The sequence below is a fragment of the Culex quinquefasciatus genome, chromosome 3 (genome assembly GCF_015732765.1).
Source record: "Culex quinquefasciatus strain JHB chromosome 3, VPISU_Cqui_1.0_pri_paternal, whole genome shotgun sequence".
NCBI classification, from domain to species: domain Eukaryota; kingdom Metazoa; phylum Arthropoda; class Insecta; order Diptera; family Culicidae; genus Culex; species Culex quinquefasciatus.
The window spans coordinates 87355258-87372758 of NC_051863.1; the positions used below are offsets into that span (position 1 = coordinate 87355258).

The 17501-nt window shown below is 36.6% G+C and overlaps 1 protein-coding gene across 10 annotated transcripts in view; it reads left to right on the forward strand.

Annotated features, from left to right (window-relative positions):
* LOC6052895 (innexin shaking-B) overlaps nt 1-17501 on the forward strand; it is a 243815-nt gene that overhangs the window by 196413 nt on the left and 29901 nt on the right. Inside the window, exon 1 of one of the 10 annotated variants that reach the window (XM_038263420.1) lies at nt 1507-1753. The exons of 6 other annotated variants lie outside the window; for them this stretch is intronic. Coding sequence is in view for 2 of the 4 variants with exons in the window: in XM_038263425.1 (XP_038119353.1) it covers nt 2227-2262 (36 nt within the window). In the remaining 2 variants the exon portion in view is untranslated. Of the gene's footprint in view, nt 1-1506; nt 1754-2210; nt 2263-2283; nt 2305-17501 lie in introns of those variants that run through there. 3 more of the 10 variants (XM_038263421.1, XM_038263425.1, XM_038263426.1) reach the window with 3 other exon arrangements.

Genomic DNA, 17501 nt, shown 5'->3' on the forward strand with positions numbered 1-17501 from the left:
AGTATTTAAAATTGAGGTGAAAAGTCATCGATTGTGATTGGATACTCAATAATATTTTAACTGAGTGAATGTACATGGAAAAGAAAATCTGAATAAATATAAAATAAAAAAATAAAATAAATTGCCTTTGGAATGGCACGGTTTGGTATTGCTTTGGTCTTTCCCATACAGTTTTTTTGTATGATTTCATGGTATTATACCATCTATTACTGGGCAACCAAGGGCACATTTTGGTATTTGTTAATATGCCAATTAATACCAAAATATGGTATTCCCGTGTTATTTACCCCTGCTCGGATGGTTGAAACCACGACTTGTGAGAGCCATTTTATCTTTGTTCCTCGTGTCTCATTGATGACTACTCTACACGGAGAAAAAAGAGTTCCTAAAATCGTGAACAAGCGTTCATGAAAATGGGAACCACGAACAAAGTGTTCAAATGCCATGGTACGTTTTTCGAAATCGTACCATGAGATTTGAACACTTTGTTCGTGGTTCCCATTTTCATGAACGCTTGTTCACGATTTTGGGAACTCTTTTTTCTCCGTGTACCCTACATACTTCATGGATGACGCCTATATCACATTATATCGTTTTCGTACTACGAAAAAATGGAAATAATTATCTTAAGCACATAACAATTTTCTGTTTTCTTGAGTAAATTTGACAATTGATGACTTAATTAGTGAAATATTCAATAATAAAAAGAAACTTACCAATTTTATATTAGAGTATTACATTCCATGTCTTTACTTCTTACACATTTAGCACTTTTAATAGTCAGGACCCGGTGCCTGCAATCCCCGTTACAGTTTATATCATTAAGAATGTAACAGAAAAATCAGGCTTCGGGTCCAGACTGTTAATCAATCATGTACCTCCTACCCGGTCAGCAGCATATCTTCAAATGGCAATTCCCATAAAATTAATTACAAGTGTATGGTTTTCTGCAATGCTTACGAAAATAAATTCCTTATTTGAGACAACATAAACAAGAATTTATCATACGGTGGATGTCGATGTGATGTCACGCAAAACAATATTATTTTGCACGTCGTCGGGCTGTATTAAATTTATACATGTATAAGCAAAAATTACTGCAAATACTTAAATCAATCGTCCTCTACATTGAATTGTATTTGTATATATACATAACTTAAATTGTATCATCTGTGCTAGATAACAATAAAATCTTGGGCATTTTATTGCACATATTTATTTTAGCATGTGCGCTCAGTTTTTCCCGTTTGTTACATTCACATTCAAGAGAGCACGTAACTCGTCGAAACCACATGCCATACCAATATGGGAGTTCAAACGTGGCAGATAAAACATGTGTGCCAGCTCTCGTTTTCACATGCTCGTACATTCTCTTCCCATGGTGTGGTGATTCCTAACCACGTTTACTAATATTCCAATGTTGTCCTGCAGCAATCCAATGAAGTGCAAAAGAAAAGTGAACAAAATTATAACCAAAATATATAAATATGTACTAACCCTTATTACCGAAAACTCCCAAAATCAACACATACATTACGTATTTATAAACATTTCAAACTTGAACACATATTGCGGAAAGAGAGAGGCCAGATATTTTATGTTTTAAATAACGGATTGGCTACTAGTGTTAATTTTGGCGTCGAGACGCTAACAACGTCGCCGGGTGCGAGTGAAAATAAATTAGAACGTAAATATATTTCGATCACAATTTTCGTCAGTGTAGTGCCTGCTAATTCAAAAATTGAGGAAAAAAGTATGAATCATGTTCATTAAACGGGCGATCGGATAACCTAGCGAGCGATAACTGTCATTTTGTCAGAAGTGAAACCAGTGCATGTGTGAAAAATGTTGAGGAGAATTTACGTAAAGCTAGTACTATTAATAAAATTAAGGAAAACACACAGTGATTGATTGTCAAGAAAATTTTACGATTGTAAATTAGACCAGCTTTGACCAGCTCAATTGGGTTCAAATCACGGTGAAGTGTGGAATCGACTCCTTGATATGAACCAGTGTTTTTTTTTTGTACATGTGTGGCTCCTGGATCTGTAATACAAGTGAAAATTTATACAATACAGTTTAATGATGGGTGTGTGCACAGTCTGTCTGCCTTCAGAGTTGGATTAGACTACATCGCATACACTGCGCTGTTTGAAAATAGAATAGTTTTGCCACGTCTCAAGTGTGCATCATCGTGAAAACGGTGGAAAATGGGGAGTCAGCGTTATGAGAATATTATTTTCTGCCTCTTTCGAATTCGTGGTAACCATTTTTGTTTTCAACTATAAACGGATTTAAATGAAAGTTTGTATTTGTATCAACGATGAAATAATAAAATTGCCAAAAAATTATGCATAATGAAATCGCAGTAATCGGACGCAAAAATTATAAGTGTTAATATAAATAGATATTCGGTGCACTCTCCCCATACCATATTTTAACACTTAGAAGAGTGGAGTCTTGTCGCAAAAAGAACGATACACGCCTGTGGATCCGTTGACGAAACTGCAAGTTTACAACCGTTCGATTTTTTTGTTAAGCTGTGGAATAAAATGTTCATCATATAAATATTTTAAAACCTACTGCCCAAACTGAAAAAATGGCTTCTGTGCCAAATCAAGTTTGCCAAAAATTATTTTTCAGTTTTTGTCACCAAATCTTCATCAAGGCAATTTCTCATTTAGAAGATGCCATCAGTGGAGGTGACTATGGGTACACCCAACCGGTAGTCGCATGATTGTGATGCATGGCGGCATGAAAGTATATCCGATTCTGCATGAAATCTGTCCTCATGCATTTTTCGAGAAATAGGGGTAAGGCATTTTTGCCCGTTGCCGACAGTTATCTACAATACCGACAGCTGTTTGCTGGTATTGCGAAAAAAAATCATGGTCAAACGAGGATCAAACCAGCAACTTCTTGGTTGGTAATCTAAAACGTTGCCTCTGCGCCGTGGGCGCTTGATGAATTGAGAGGGATACCCAAGTAACCGTGGGACTGTATATGGTAGCTTTAAATCCCCTCTATATCAACATATAAAGTATGCATACAGAGTCTCAAAACTTTATATTCACTTTATACGCATGGAGGTAAAATTGAGTGGCGACGGGTAGAGTTGATATAAAGTTATACCGCGGTAAAACGTCAAAATACTACCTTACCGACAGTACTTGAAATAGAAAAAGCTTTGCGCGCAGCTCTCTCTCTTGGGAGAGTGCTTTTCACGCTGGGATGACGGTTTTTGAAAGCTTGTTTGTGTTTTTTGCTGTGTTGTGCTTCATTCGAGATTCTAAACTGCGTGTTGATTTGATGTTCTGAGATGTTCCACCTAGATGCCCTGCGCCAACCGTCTCGTCCGTCCTGAAATATGTTTACACGTATGATTTTTGTCGATAGAGTCTTCCTTCAGTTAATTGCATGAAAAAAGAATACACTAGACAGGTTGAAACAAAGTACCGTAAAACGGGGTGACTTTGATAGCCGGGGTGACTTTGATAGGTTTGCGATTTTTCCGCAAAATGAAGAGTACAATTAAAATACGTAAAGAATGTTTCAGAAACATACTGACCGTGGTAGAGAAGTGTTCAAAGTACCTCAAGAAGAACTTTTCATAAATTTTTGAAAGGTTTATAAAATTAGTTAACTATAGTTAAGAAAATGTTGATGGAAGTCATTATTTTAAACTTCTCAAAGTGTCATGATTTTCTCAATGAACATGATTTTTAATCGGAAAACGGAATGCATTTTCGGATTCTTTGGACAATTTTCCACTAGGAGAAGGTTAAATAAGTTTGTAAATAATAAATTATATGTGTTTTTGAAACACAATTAAAAAAAAATCTCCAAATTTATAGGCAAATTCAGTTGAACAAATTTCATGTAAAATGTGAAAACTTGTGATTCGTGCTTCGAATTCAGTATAAAATGCAATAAAAATCGATAATTTTACAAACAAAACTAGTTTTAACAAATTTAGGCAAAATTCAGACTTTTTAACAATTTTACCTGAAATTTATATGTATTTTGTTAAAAAAGCTTATAAACTTAGTTAACTTAACATAAACATTGATTTTTTTTCTTACAAACTATATCAGCTACATTAGTAATGATACATTTAACGCACAAATAAAGTTTGAACATCTTAAATATGATTTTAACAAAAAAACTTTGACTATCAAAGTCACCCCGGAATTAAAACTAAGAATTTTTAACGTAACTATTTTTCTAAACACTATTGAAAAACTTTTTCCAAAATAGTGCATGGACTTTGTGTGGCCTACCCCAGTACATGTTTTAAAAATAATAATCTTGAGAAAAACCTTACTTGTTGGAAAATATTCTAAAAACAATTTGAAATCCTATCAAAGTCACCCCGGTTTACGGTATTTATTAATCAATACACTTCAAACCTTCACAAAATATTCATCGACGAACGGGCCAGGGCACGGAGCGCTGATTGCGCACCCGGTCCCGGGGTCTTGGTGCAGTTTTCGCCGGCGGCACGCAGCTTCATGTGCAGCGCGGTGATTCCGAGGGACTTGCACTTTCCGCCGACGTACAAAGCGGCCACATAGCAGCGTAGGGCGAGCCTCGTCACGATCAGCCTTGACCTTCATGCCACCGGTGCCCCGCCAGATAGTTGCTTGCCCAAAAGATCCGTAACGTGGACGAAGGTATCGTTGAAGCTGGCGTAGACGTATGTCACTCCGCACACGATCTCGTCCGAGCAAAACCTGGACCTCCTCCTAACGATTTTTCCTGCATCAACAAAATTACCACCAAATACTGCCAAACTTGCTTTGCCCTCACTAATGTTGAGTTAGTGTTTTGAAACATTTGAAGAAATGTCAAAGTGTGATGTAACTTTAAAAGCTCACTTTACATTGATATATAAAGCTTACCATTAATGCTTCGAAACATTATTGAGCTAAATGCTTTGAAACTTTAATTGGCTGTTCTATATGTCATTATACAGTAGGTAATAATGTTTCAAGCTATAAATGTTTCGAAACATTGGGAAAGGCTATTTAAAGTGTCATAGCATTGGGAAAGTTTATTTAGAGTGGATTTAGAGTTTTGATTTAGTGCTTCTGGTTACTTGGGTAGAGCACAAGCACATTCTTCACTTTGAGCAGTTTCTCAGGGATGTTCCAGCATTTATATGTATTAGGGTGGTCCGAATCCGGGCTTTTTAGGGCTACTCCCTGAAATCAAAGATTGACCTATCACTAGGCTAAATTCCAAATTTGAGCTCATTCTGACCACGGGAACCCCTCCTCCAATCGCTTAACGTTTGTATGGGAAAAATCGTCAAAATGTATGGAGAAAAGCAACTGTTTTGAGCATGACCATGAGCATGGTTGACTGCCAATGAGCTGCTACTCCGTTACTGACAGATCAGCTGAAGTTAAACAATGAATCAAATATGATCAGTGGGAGCCAACCATCCATTCACTGTTTAACCTCTCCCTACTTTATGTTTAAGATCCCTACTTTATTAGTCAATACCGGCGCCCTCCCAAGAAGCCTGCAGTTCAACGAAAGGGAGGAATGTTGGTCCGATAGTTGAAGTTGCAGACTCACCAAGCACATAGTTTTTCGCTACAGTGAAACCTCTTTTTACACGGTGGGTTACGTTTTTCTAATTTGAAGATTTCTCTGAAACGACGCAACATTTTTGCAATGTTTTAAAAGCAATTTGTAGGTTTTGTTCAGATCTACAAAACGCTTTTAGAAGCTTTCAAAAATATTGTATGGTTTAAGAGAAATCTACGAAACAAAAAGCGTAACGCCACCGCGTAAAAAGAGGTTTCTCTGTATATACTTGTTGATACCGCTTGAGACCGTTGAGTCCACAGCATCTCCTTCAAGCATCACGTGATTATTATTTTTTTTTTGGTTAGTAGGATAAGGTATTGGCTTTTCGATGCCTCCCGAGCTACGATGCTATGGGGAGGACTTTCATAACAGACCCGTCGGCGAGCCTTCCGAGCAACGAAGCTATGGGAAGTTCTTTCTGGTTAACATACAAAATCACTCACGCACAATTATTTTGCTCCACTACTCGACTACTAACTCGACGATCCAAAATGTCAGTGCGTCTTTCGATCATTATATAGAAATGGCTTTTTCACCATAAAAATAAAACCTTATTCGAAAAAAATATACACAATTTACCCGACACCGTGCCTTCTGATCAACGATGATATAGAAAGGGCTTTGAAAATCACAAAACAATTAATTAAGATTACAAAAGCACAAAAAAACACCAATTACTCACCGAAAATGACGCTCAAGATACAAATAATTCAGTAAGGCAAGCGCGTGGCCTCGCCGCCCGCAATTGACTGAAGTAGGAAACAAAATTAACACCCTGTTACTTTGAAACACAACTACTACGACACACGAAAAAAATTAAACCGACGGCGTGCCCTCCGATCAACGATGATAAAGGAAGGACTGATATTATCATTGCTAGCAAGAGATAGCACACATAAAAACACGATTCTGTCAAGCAAGCACGTTGCCTCACCACCCGCAAGCGACACACACAATTCATGACAAAAGGCACACACAAAAAATCACTTTTCACTCCGAATATTTTTTACGACCACGCGCTCCCTTTACAAATTATGCACTCACCCCATACGAACAGCGACACAAAAGCACAAAAAAAATAACCTGAATAATCACGACTTCGCGTCCCCACTTCCAGTGCACCAATGATGCTATTATTCGATTACCACAATTACTCACCCCATACGAACAGCGACACAAAAGCACACACAAAATTAAAAGCAACTGTTATACTTTTTTACCTGTGGAAGGCGCCATTATTATCCGATTTTTGAAATTTCTCAGATATAGGACCTTCATTAAATTAAGAACAACTTTCCCGAAGACACCATATTTTTGGGATTTTTCCCGCGAAGTTATTAGCGCCCTGAATTGACCAATTTTGCGCGGCCAGCTGTAAGGGGCTACCTAACAACGATGTTTATTTCCAATTCGTACACGCACGTGCTTCTCTCCATTGAAATAAAGTATCAAGTATAAAGTACCAAATTCCTAAATTCTAGGAATTTTGCCTCCTTTTCTTATTTAGTAATAAAAAAAAACAATTTTCAATTCAATTCGGTTTTATTAGTGAATCATGTTACAATTTGTACATTCGCAGTACATAACAGAGTTTTGGAGTTCCTTTCAGCTGTGTGTTAAATCTCAATCCATTATGGAACGATTATTACTTATCACTAAGAGATTACCAAGATTAAGAAAAATTTAGAAAAAAAAAACCGATTTAATCCCACCTGGGGTGAGATAGAGCCTTTCTTACAAAAGGAAGATAACGGCAGTTGAATTTTTTTGAAAGAAGTAGCAAAATAAAGAATGGTCTATTCATTAATCAATTCAAAACTCAACATGATTTTTTCATAAATCTGGAAAGCGCTGGTTTTTGCCTCATTTGCCATGGCCGGGTGTAAGCTGTGCTCGCACACAAGCATTTTCGATTTTTTAAATCAGAACAAATTATTTGTGAGGCAAAGAATTAGCTCACAATTTGCGATGTTCGTAATGTTTTCTGCCTATCGCAAAATTGTTCGTATTCTATGAGTGTTTTTTTGCACTTTTCAAAATATCAAGAATTAACGAGAAAACAAAACAATTCCGTCTTGCTCCAGAGCGTTAAAGTGGTTACAAAATGACTGGCACCCGAGAATTTGCCGTGTTGTGAACGATGTAACGGTAAAGCCGCATAAATGTTTTTGAAAGCTTTGAAACGCCTACTGGAATTCACTAAACTGACATTTGGGCGTTAGGCAAAACTGTGAGTTTTCAATAAGCAAGCCAGAAAATTATGTAGTATGCATTTAGGCGTTTTTGGGATTGGGAAGCATACTGCGACTGAGCGCTCGGAGAGACTTCACTACGACAAACGCAAAGGTACCGAATGAACCACCTTGACTCATACGCTGGGTTCATTGCCAAGGAGCCGATACGATGAACCAAAATACAGAATGAGCAAAAAAAAAGGCAAAAGAATGAGCATGGGGCTTCAGAACGGATAGCTGCTTGCGTCTAGTTTGCGTTCACTGAAGCTTAGCATAGATAATCATGACAGGCGATGTGTGATGAACGAGCAATCGATAAAGCAACTTGCACTAAAAGGGGGTAATCTAGTATCAAAACTCTATACGCGCCAGCATTGCTCGCGTCTGCATGTGAAGCTCAACTTGACAACTTGTCGACGAGGCGACAAAAATCATCTCACCCGCTAGAGCAAAAAACTCCGGCAAGGTGAAGAGATTTTCCCCGGTTACTTCTTGCTGGGCCGCATCGCCGCTACCGGCAGCGTGGGATGCTGCTGCTTTCTTCTTCCTCGTTTTGTGCTCCTCGAGGTAGGCCTTGCGCGCGTTGCATCCGCGGTAATTACAGGTATGGTGGCCGTCACACTTGGCGCACTTAATGCGCGCCTTGGTTTGCTCTGCCTTGTCCCCCAAGTCCGCCTTGCACGGCAGTGCACACTTCTCCGAGAGGTGTGTTTCACCGCACTTCACGCAGTGGGGCGGGAGGTTGCAGTTCCGCGAGCCGTGGCCGAACTTCTGGCAACGGTGGCATTGCGATTCGTCCATAGGGTTTTTGGAGTAAAACCGCCAGTTTACCCAAAAACCGTCTAACGCCTTATGGCCTATCTACAATCACTTAGCTTAGAACATCTAAGTAAAGTAGTTACTTAGGAAAGTACGCAACTTACGGCCGTCATCCACAATCAACTTAGAAATTTTGCTGGGCTGATATACGTTGCTATGCAGTTGTTTGTTTACCTTTGATATTGAAACGTCAACTTACCGTAGATTTTGAAATTTTTCAAACCATACGTCAGTTTCTAATTTGATTACTTTTCCATTGTAGAAGCTCGGCTTCATTTCCATTGATTCAAATTTCTAAGCTAAGTGAAATTTTCTAAGCTAAGTGATTGTAGATAGGCCATTACCTTTTTTGCGTACACGTCCATCGTCGTCGTCGTCGTCGGTGGTGCTGCTACCGTCGGTGTTGTTGTTGTAGCTTTCCTCGTCAAAAATCGCGCAGTAGCACCAACATTAGAAAAAAAATGCCATGGCACACTTTTTTCGTAATGTTGATACCACTGCGTGATTTTGACATTTCGAGCGTTCACCATTCGAACGTCATTTTCGCTTAAAAAGCTGGATAAGGAAAGGAGCCAAAATTCCTAGAATATAGGAATTTGGTACTTTTTTTTTATTTCAGTGTCAGGTTCAAACTCTCTCACGAGCTTTCTCGCCTGCCTGTTTACCTAAAAACGCGCGCGCTGTTTCTTTGCTTGGACTTTTGTCGTCGTCGTCGTTTTCGTTTTCGTTTGCCTTCCGCTGCGCTGCATTCCTGGCATGTTTATTATAATTTTCAACTTAAATAGCAGGTTTGATTTGATCGCGGGAAAAATCCCAAAAATATGGTGTCTTCGGGAAAGTTGTTCTAAATTCACTGAGGTAAGGCTATAATCCTGCTCTAAAAATGAACTTTTTTATTAAAAGCTCGTAGACCCACCTTCATGTATACTAGGGTGCCCAGAATATGAGACTTTTTCTTAAAACCTCGTTCCACAAGCTGATTGTTGTTCCTTGTGCTATTTTAGGACTCTGGGTCAAATATGAGCTAAATCGATCAACATTTACCCATTAAATAAATATATGAAACACCAAATTTTCATATGGTTTGGTCTGCACGTTGCGCTACTTTCATCCAAATATTCCCAAAAGTGAGATTCTTATTGGAAATTTAATGTTCGACAACTTTGTAGAACATGCCAAAGCTGTAAAACTGGATCCTGAAAAGTTATTAGCGATTTAATAATGTCATTTTTGTATGAAACACATTTTTTTCACCATCTTCAGGTTCGAGTATCAATGGGTTAATCTTAATCAATTTCGCTCAAAATTTACATAGATGCTTAAAATAACCCAAAAACCCGTTTTCCGCTTGTGGAGCAGGCGGTCATTTTCAACTAGTTCAACACATTGAAGATCTTGCAACTATGTCTCAAGTTTTGACCACTTAAATGAAATTTAAGTTCTTTTTTGAGGTAGGATCTAACTTAAATGCATGTACACTCAAACCCCGATGATTTTACACCAACTGTTGACAAACGAACGGGGTCACTTTTTAGTTTGACACCCCTTTTACACAGAGTTCACACACACTGCCAAACCATTGTTTTGATAGTGTGCGTTAGCGCCGTGAAAAAGTGACAGTTCGTCACTTTTTAGATTGACTTTGTCAAACCAACGGGGTACAAACTAAAAAGTGTCAAACAAAAAAGTGACCAACCTCCGAGGGTTAAGTGTCAACTATGTCCGGATCGATCATCCAACCAACCGTTGGTTAACCCATCATATCACATATCACCCATTGTTGGTAATGAGTGAGGAAGGCACCAACCATAGGTGGATTGAGTTAGTTTTCAGTTGAAAAGTGCAATTTGATCGTTTGAAAATTTACCCGATCGCACCCCTTAGAGGGGGTGACATTGAATTAAATCAAGCTAAAATGATGTTCAAATACAAAGATAGGGTCAAACAAGTCATCCCACAGTGTACATTGTTTGAGAAAAACGTATTGACATGCTACATTGTTCGGGAGTGGAGATTAAAAAACTTCATCATCCCGGTACGAGAATCAAACGCACCTCTGGAAACCGTATTACGCCGTACGCCGCAAGTCGAAACCCATCCCCTACCGGTCAGTATTCCCAGTGAGCAGATTTACTCTTTGAAGGGATCTAACTTTGCCGAGCCAGACAGGAATTGAACCCATCACCTTCCGTTTACGAGGCGAAACCCGTAACCTCACGGCCACGGTAGCTCGGCGATCATTTAAGTATTGCCATTATAGAGTATTGCCATTATAGAGCAAATTAACCGTTGATTTTTAAATTTAAATTTTTCGAGAAATTATTTTTAATCAAAAACGTACCTCAACTTTAGACATTTGCCAAACATAAAAATTTTCAGCAAAGCTTTTTTTTAAAAGATGTCCACTACATCTGCCTTTTGAACAGAATTATGTTTCATTGAAAAGAACCTGGGAACTTTCAAAATCATTAAAAAATCACTTTGACTCAATATCACCCCCACAGATGGTATATAATCATTAAGTTTTTCGTATAAGCACCAATAGCCAATTACTAAGAAAGAGTGGGAATACTGACCACACGGCAACGGAAAGATGCTTGTATAACTCGAAAAGTAAAATGACATTTGCAGACATGATATTCCATTTCAGTTTGCTAAACATGATAACATAGTAGATTTGACCTTTGGCTTCGGCTGGGATTACTCGTAAACAAGTTGTTTATGTGTAGTTCCCGTTCATGTTTGAAAAATCGAGCAAGAATATGTTGACGAAACAAACACAGATAGTTCTAAAAATAGAAACAGCTTATGTTCAAAAGATGTTTTGGCAAACTTGGTAAAACCTAGATGACCGCAAACTTCTTATTGATTGAAAAAATAATTTTCGGATCCTATTGGGTAATAAACAGCTTATAAAATAAATAATCTATGTTTTGAATTGTTTAATGCTCAAATTTGTATCCGGGCAATATTTTGCTGTTATTTCATGACAAATTGTACAAAGATAAGATTTACTTTCGGTAGTATCCAGCTTGGATTTTGGAGTAATTTCAAAGAAATTTAGAAATCTGGTAAATTTGGTTCGATTTTTTTTTATTATTGGAGGTAATATTGGTGAAATATAGTTGGTTAGAGTCTCCAAAGCTTATTCATAAGAAGTTTGAGTGATATCAACATGAATGCACCGATTTTGTGTGACTTTTTTGAACAAATATCCCATAAAATCGAAAAATAATCTTCAAAAAAAAAAGTTGCGCTAGACCCCCCGACGAAATATTTCGGTATACCCCGCAAAATGTCGGGAAAGAGCCCTTCTTTCACGGTGCCAAATATCAGACATACCGAATTTTTTATCATTTGTTTGTTCTAAAAAATACACCGTGAGTAACCAGCGATGTTGATTAGTACTCAAACATGTTTGAAAAAAAGAATGATCTCCAAATGCATAATAATGAACTTGAATGATTTTATATGATTGATATTTTTATTATTCATGGTTATAGGGTCATCCATACATGACGTATCTCTGTAAAAACTAATAAATCACAAAAACTAGTAGTTTACTTTACTTTAGTGACATTACCCACAAATAAAGTATTAAATAACGAAAAAGAAAAGTTTTTAAGCGAACGCCTCGGATGTATTTTATAAAAAGCCTCTTTAAAGTTCATGTCTGCCATGATATGTTCTTGAACGGTTTTCAAAACGTTTGACTAACTCATTTCAGAATCTTAAAGGCAGTTGGGCCATCTAAATTGTATTTAAATATACCAAACTTGTAGCGCAAAAGAGCGCACCAGATTATTTTGAAGAAAAGATGTTCACCTTTTTTGGGACAGCCCTAACTAATGAACCAAATTATCAATGTTGATGAAAATTTGGGAGGATGTTGAGCTCGAGAAATGTAATCTTTGGGATATTTGAAACGAAACTATTGGCACTACGCCCCCCGGGGCATGGCCTTCCTTTGGGATATTTACACTTTTTGAAAATGTCATTGACCATATTTTCATTAAAAATCGTATGATTCGTTGAAAAATCATTCCAAATCCACACAAATAACGGAATTTTGAAATTCGAACAACAACAGCGCGTCAATTGATGTACTGTAGTTTTTTGGCGATATTTCCGAAAAAAAAATTCTTGATGGAATACTTAATTACCGAAGATAGAAGTGATTCATAAACCAAAGTGAAACCATTACCTTTCTCTAGTAATAAAGTAAAACATACTTGTTCTAGTGGAATTACAAGAGAGTGGCCCAACCATGGTCCTCAAAATAGAAGGGTCGAGAGAAAAGTTGCATGTTGCATTATGGTGTAATAACAAAATTGATTTTCCAGCACAGCAATTTTTCAGTTCCTTTTGGGGTCCTAAACAACTCCCCAAAGTTTGAGAAAGATTGGTTAAGTCCTCACATTGCGCAAAGCGATAAAATTTTCCATATAAATTTGTACGGGAAAATTTTTTTTTTTTTAATTTTACTCTCTTCGGGAAAGTTGTAGAGCACATTCCAGAGCAACCGAATATGAATCCGAAAACCATATTACACCCTAATATAATGTTGCATCCAATTGACAAATTACTACATAAGTGTTCCGAAATTGTGGCTGCTTTCAATATGTTAAATGACTGTAAATGTAACGCGTTTTTTCTTGTCTATTCAATTCGTGCATGCTATAGCAAACGCTAAAGGCGTCATCCATAAAGTACGTCACGCTCTAGGGGGGGAGGGGGGGTTGTCGCAAGTGTGACAAAGTGTGACAAGGGGGAGAGGGGGGGTACGTGAGACTGTGACGTCACGCTAAACTATTTATTTAATATTGATTTTTTTTTTTCTTAAATATAGCTTTAGAAATTTAATGTTTGATAACTTTTACTCATAAATTAAACACGATTCAAGGCTTTAAGAAACAGAGTTTTTGATAATAGATTTAATATGCTTCAAAAAGTGGTAAAATTACTCATTTTCAGAAGTAAAATTACACATTTTTTCTGACATAAAAGACGTACCCCTTCCCAGATGTAATATTACCATGATTTTTTTTACTGTGTAAAATTGTACAAAAAACAAGATAGTGCGGGGGGGGGGGGGGGGTCCGACAAAACGTGACGTACTTTCTGAAGGGGGGTCAGAGCCAGCGTGACAAAGTGTGACATAGGGGAGGGGGTTAATTTTAGCCGATTTTAGCGTGACATACTTTATGGATGACGCCAAAGTGATATCCTAACAAACCAAGATGGAATGTGAAACATTTATTGACGCATGATATAGTTTTTATTTATTTTAAGTTCTAAGGCTTAGCTAAACAGCTGTAGAATTATCAGCCAGAAGCAATTGCGTGGTTTATATTCTAATATAGGATTATTCCTCCACTAACTCACACAGCAGTTGCCCCGACCCCTCTTCGTTTTTCTTGAAACTTTGCTTTAAGGTATGATTTTGGTCCCTGACCATGAATCCGAGATCAATTTTTCGATATCTCGTGACCGTGGGGCTGTACGGCTCCTTAAATTCTTCTGTAGTTTTACTAAGACACGTTCCACAATAATTTCTAGTTTGAAACCTTGAAAATATAGAAATTTGGTCGTAATTTTGAGTTTTCAACTCAGGAGGAGGGTAACCGTATAAATTAGAATCGTTTCTGGACTCGGGTGAGAGCGTTCTTTCCAGCAGCCGGCTGTCTAAGTCTGAATCAGTTTTAATCCAACAAAATATATAATAAAACATTAATTTTCTCTGTAGCAGCATGATAATATGGAAGTTCCGCGATTATAAAAAAAACTTCTTAAAATTAATCAGCTAAAAATTAAATAAAACAAACATTGTCTCGACAGCAACATCATTGAGAATAAATTTGAACACCTTAAAATTAAATTGACAATTATCAAACGGGAATTGTCTCTACAGCAGCATCCGATTGCTTGCCTTGAGAATAAAACTATAACCCTTAAACACATTATGCCATTGGTCGCAACCGTCCAACTCCAAGCGAAACTAACTTGGGGACACCGTGGAGATTTTCCCTTTTCCCCTTAAAAAAGTGGAGCATCAACACTTCTCGTCTTCCAAATCCCTTTCCTTGTCCCTGGTGCGCAGTGGAGATGGGAGCGGCCAGCAATGGAGGGCTGTCATGGTGGTGAGAATCTAGTTCAGGTGGAATTGGTTCTATTTCTAGGCAACTTGGGCTTAGACAATCATCACATTACATGGTGAAATCCAGTCTGCAATCCGCTAAAATCACCGTCTCCTAGCGAAGCGAAGCGAATGACAGTAACCGTTTAAATTAGAGCAACACATGTCTCATGGTGAGAAACATTGGAAAGTGATAAACATTAATAAAGAAGTTAATTAGCGAAAAAAATTTGCACTGTATTCCGCCGGGGAATTGAACCCCGTTCTATCTCACGGTATGAGATAGAACGGGGTTCATTTCCCCGGCGGAATACAGTGCACAATTTTGTCGCTTATTATCTTCTTTATTCAATGTTAATCGCTTTCCAATGTTTTTCACCATGAGACATGTGTTGCTCTAAAGAAATTTGGTATCAAAAAGACTTTAGTGTAACATTAGGCACCCGATTCGATGACGTACAGAAAATTCAAAAAAAATCATCAATAAAAGTAATAAAATAGTTTAAAAATCTCCCATTTCCAATTACTTAAATTCAAAAATCAAGAGACACGTAATTTTCTTCGAAATTTTTAGCTTCTGAGCAATTCTCTACGGAATCGGTCTTTTTTCTTTAATTTTATTTTTTGTATTTTTTAATCCAGCTGAAACTTTTTTGGTGCCTTCGGTATGCCCAAAGAAGCCATTTTGCATCATTAGTTTGTCCATATAATTTTCCATACAAATTTGGCAGCTGTCCATACAAAAATGATATGTGAAAATTCAAAAATCTGTATCTTTTGAAGGAATTTTTTGATCGATTTGGTGTCTTCGGCAAAGTTGTAGGTATGGATACGGACTACACTGGAAAAAAATGATACACGGTAAAAAAATTTGGTGATTTTTTTATTTAACTTTTTATCACTAAAACTTGATTTGCAAAAAAACACTATTTTTATTTTTTTTTTTTATATGTTTTAGAGGACATAAAATGCCAACTTTTCAGAAATTTTCAGGTTGTGCAAAAAATCTTTGAACGAGTTATGAATTTTTTAATCAATACTGATTTTTTCAAAAAATCGAAATATTGGTCGCAAAATTTTTCAACTTCATTTTCGATGTAAAATTAAATTTGCAATCGAAAAGTACTTCAGTAAAATTTTGATAAAGTGCACCGTTTTCAAGATAAATCCATATTTAGGTGACTTTTTGAAAATAGTTGCAGTTTTCATTTTTAAATTAGTGCACATGTTTGCACACTTTTGAAAAAATATTTTGAAAAGCTGAGAAAATTCTCTATATTTTGCTTCTTCGGACTTTGTTGATACGATCTTTAGTTGCTGAGATATTGCAATGCAAAGGTTTAAAAACAGGAAAATTGATGTTTTTTAAGTCTCACCCAAACAGCCCACCATTTTTGAATGTCGATATCTCAGCAAGTAATGGTCCGATTTTCAATGTTAATATATGAAACATTTGTGAAATTTTCCGATCTTTTCGAAAACAATATTTTCAAAATTTTCAAATTAAGACTAACATTTTAAAAGGGCCTAATATTGAATGTTTAGCCCTTTTGAAATGTTAGGCTTGATTTGAAAATTTTGAAAATATTGTTTTCGAAAAGATCGGAAAATTTTACAAATGTTTCATATATTAACATTGAAAATCGGACCATTACTTGCTGAGATATCGACATTGAAAAATGGTGGGCTGTTTGGGTGAGACTTAGAAAACATCAATTTTCCTGTTTTTAAACCTTTGCATTGCAATATCTCAGCAACTAAAGATCGTATCAACAAAGTCCGAAGAAGCAAAATATAGAGAATTTTCTCAGCTTTTCAAAAATATTTTTTTCAAAAGTGTGCAAACATGTGCACTAATTTAAAAAAATGAAAAACTGCAACTATTTTCAAAAAAGTCACCTAAATATGGATTTATCTTGAAAATGGTGCACTTTATCAAAATTTTACTAAAGTACTTTTCGATTGCAAATTTGATTTTACATCAAAAATGAAGTCGAAAATTTTTGCGACCAATATTTCGATTTTTGAAAAATCAGTATTGATTAAAAATTCATAACTCGTTCAAAGATTTTTGCACAACCTGAAAATTTCTGAAAAGTTGGCATTTTATGTCCTCTAAAACATATCAAAAATAAAAAAATTAAAATTGTGTTTTTGCAAATCAAGTTTTAGTGATAAAGTTAAATAAAAAATCACCAAATTTTTTTACCGTGTATCATTTTTTCCAGTGTAGTCCGTATCCATACCTACAACTTTGCCGAAGACACCAAATCGATCAAAAATTCCTTCAAAAGATACAGATTTTTGAATTTTCACATATCATTTTTGTATGGACAGCTGCCAAATTTGTATGGAAAATTATATGGACAAACTAATGATGCAAAATGGCTTCTTTGGGCATACCGAAGCCACCAAAAAAGTTTCAGTCGGATTAAAAAATACAAAAAAAAATCGAATGACCGAAATCCTAGAGAACCGCTCTTCTTTTTGAATTTGCAATAATACCAATGTTCTACAAAGTTGCAGAGCAGGCAAAAACAAATATATAGATGTATAACATAAGAAATTTTCTTTAATGCTTCTCGAGTTATCAGAATTATCACAATATATGTTTTTAAATTGCTGCTATTTATGACGTGTCTCCAATTTTTCGAAGTAGACAGTTGGAGGGTAACGGGAAATGAGGTGTCCAATGTTACATAAAAATCCCTTTG